The sequence below is a fragment of the Apteryx rowi genome, unplaced genomic scaffold (genome assembly GCF_003343035.1).
Source record: "Apteryx rowi isolate R43461 unplaced genomic scaffold, aptRow1 scaffold_651, whole genome shotgun sequence".
Taxonomy (NCBI): domain Eukaryota; kingdom Metazoa; phylum Chordata; class Aves; order Apterygiformes; family Apterygidae; genus Apteryx; species Apteryx rowi.
The window spans coordinates 260,247-263,309 of NW_020450929.1; the positions used below are offsets into that span (position 1 = coordinate 260,247).

General features: G+C 70.8%; 1 protein-coding gene across 1 annotated transcript in view; it reads right to left on the bottom strand.

Annotated features, from left to right (window-relative positions):
* Nucleotides 1-2,263: 2,263 nt before the first annotated feature.
* The window catches only part of CPNE7 (copine 7), a 7,786-nt gene continuing 6,986 nt past the window's right edge, over nucleotides 2,264-3,063 (bottom strand). The window contains exon 15 of the mRNA XM_026084847.1: nucleotides 2,264-2,660. Coding sequence (XP_025940632.1) covers nucleotides 2,523-2,660 — 138 coding nt within the window. The 3' untranslated portion in view covers nucleotides 2,264-2,522. The remainder of the gene's footprint in view (nucleotides 2,661-3,063) is intronic.

Consider the following 3,063-nt stretch of genomic DNA (forward strand, 5'->3'; position numbering starts at 1 on the left):
GTGCAACCTCTGCAACTCCCTCCCAACGCCCTGGGGGCAGCTGTGATGCCCCGTGGGGGTCTGTGATGCCCTGTGGAGGTCCGTGGTCCCCCGTGGGCAGCCGGGACACCCTGACAAGTCCTGGCCGGACATGCTGATGCCAAAGCCACCAGCGTCCCCTCGGGGCACGTTTGCCCCCCCCCCCGGCTGGCGTGCCGCCATGCAGCCGCAGCCGCAGCACCCCGGGGTGCCCGGGCGGGTGGGCAGCGCCCGACCCCCCCCAATGCAGACCCTGCTCCTCCCCGTCCCGCGGCAGCCAAGGGAGCCATGCCGTGAATCGTTAACCCCGTGGCGGAATTAAACATCGTGTGCTAATTGGGCCCGGCAAAGCGCGCTGGGGCGGCGAGAGGAGAGCTGCCGCGGGCCGAGCAGCAGGGCAGCCGGTGCCGGGGCCGCGGGGGGCCTCGAGCTACCGCTTAACCCGCATCAGCCCTTGGCCCCGGCACCGTCCCCGTCCCCATCCCGGTGCCCTCGCGGCCCTGCTGCCATCCCCATCGCCATCCCGGTGCCCTTGTGGCCCCACCGCTGTCCCCATCCCGGCCGCCCCGGTGCCCTCGCCGCCCGCCGCTGCACGGTCCAGCCCCACACCGAGGGCCGGCTCCAGGCAGCCCCGGCAGGCGCTGGGGTTTCCATGGCGACGTCTATTATCCCTCTTTTCAGGGGGATGAATCAGGAGCTATAAATACGCGGATTGATCGGGGGCACTGCGCTCCGCTTGCTTTCAGGAATGTCGTCCATGGGACTCCCGCACCCTGGCGCACGGCTCCTGCCGGGATGGGGACCCCGGTGCCTGTGGTCCCGCTCCGGCACCCTGCCAGGGCGAGGGAGCACCCGGCACCCGGCTCGGCACTGCACACGCGGTGGGCTCGGGGGCAGCGTCCGCCCCACGGCCGGCAGCGCTGGCCTGCACGGAGCAGCCCTGCAGCCCCCGCGCCGGCCCCGCCATCGTGGCCACGGGCACCTCCCGCCTGGKGGGGGGGACGTCACCTCCCCATGGGCTGCCACGGGCATGGGACGGTCCCTGCAGTCCTCTGTGCAGAGGGCAGTGCGCTCATGCTGGGGCGTGCCCAAGGTGGCACATGGCACGTGGCATGCGGAGAATGCACGTGGCACATAGCACGTGGCGCATGGCGCATGGCACAGCACATTGCATGCAGTGAATGCACGTGGCACACGGTGCATGGCACACAGCACATCATTGCATGCAGTGAATGCAYGTGGCACATGGCACACAGCACATGGCACACAGCACATTGCATGCAGTGAGTGCACCTGGCACAGCACATGACACACGGCTCATGGTGAATGCACATGGCACACGGCCCATGGCATGCAGTGAGTGCACATAGCACTGGGCACCTGGCACGCAGCACCATGCATGGCACAGTGCATGTGGCAGGCAGCACAGCGCATGGCACGACACACAGCACAGGACACATAATGCATGGCATGGCACATGGCACATGGCACACAGCACAGGATGTGACACAGCACATGGCACATGGCACAGCACATGGCACACAGCAAACAGCACATGGCCCAGTGCCACATGGCACGGTGCACRGCACAYGGCACRSTGCACRGCACAYGGCACACTGCACGGCACACTGCATGGTGCACAGCGCAGGATGCAGCACGCTGCACGGCACCCGGCACAGCGCACGGCACGTGCCACGTGGCAGCCGGCACGGGCAACGTGCTGGGCAGAGGCAGGAGCAAAGGGCCGTCGCCGGCCCTGCGATCCCTCTCTGGCTGGCTTGGATTTTCAGGGCTGCCGAAAATCAGAGGCGGGCGGCGGGGCGGGGGGCAGACGGCCGTGCTCGCCGCCGCGCAGCTGGGGCAGCTCAGAAGCAGCTTTGAAGCTGCGGCTGCTCCGAAGCGCAGCGGCTACAAAGCGCCGCCGCGTTGCATCCAAGGGCCCGGCTGCTTTCAAGTGACTAATCCGAGCTAAATATACCGGCAGCACGGCCGGCCCCTCCGAGCGGAGCGCGGCCCCGGCCTAATTGGCAGCGCTCGGGGCCGAAGGGGAACAGCGGCGCCGGGGGGATGCTGCCAGCGCCGGCTTGTCCACGCGCGCGCGCAGGGCTCCTGCGCCGGCACCAGAGCAGGCGGCACGCGGGAAAGGGCACGTTGCTTTATTGACCGAGGGGCGTCATGCAGCCTCGAAGCGACGGACAAGCACGGGGGGGAGCGGGACGGGGTGACGCTGGGAGCTGCCCGCCGGCCTGGGTGGTGGGAGCCGCGTCCCCACGTCCCCCAGCCCCGGGAAGGGAGAGGAGAGGAGCGGAGCGGAGCGCGCCGGGCGCTGGCACGGTGCCGGCCAGCTGCCCTCCCTGCTCGGCGAGGACAGGGGATGCAGCAGCGCCGGCTGCCCCCGCCCCGGTGCCTGAGCCCGCTCGCGCTCATCGCACAGATGGGTCCTGCTCCCGGCGGCGGGGGTGTTGGGGCGGGCGCAGCGGGGACGGGGGGGCGGCGCGGGGGCCTCACTGCGGCGAGCCCAGGCTGGAGTCGGGGGTCTCGGCCTGGGGGCAGCGGGGCGGGAAGGCCTTGTAGCTGTAGTACTCCACCACCTGCTTGGGCACCTCGGCCAGCACGCACTTCGCCAGCGCCGTCGGCGAGGCCTGCGGGGTGGGACGGGACGGGGCAGGGTGGGGGCTGCTGCAGCCCTCCGTGCCACCCCGCCGCAGCACGGGAGCGCGGGGGCCATGCACGGCGGCTCCCAGCTGGAGGGGCCAGCGGGGAAGGTGCCCGCAGCAGCCCCCCGCGCTCCTCCGTGCTTTCAACCGCCCGGCTAAGGGCGCCCGCGGCGGTGGGTGGGCAGGGCTGCCCCTGCCTGCACCCGGCGATGCTCGGCTCTGCGCAGCCTTGGCACTGTGCCGTGGTGATGCTCGGCCCTGTGCAGCCCCGGTGCCATGCTGCGATGATGCTCGGCCCCGTGCAGCCCTGCTGCTGTGCCGCGGTGATGCTCAGCCCCGGCGCTGTGCCATGGTGATGCTCAGTCCCATGCAGCCCCGGTGCTGTGCC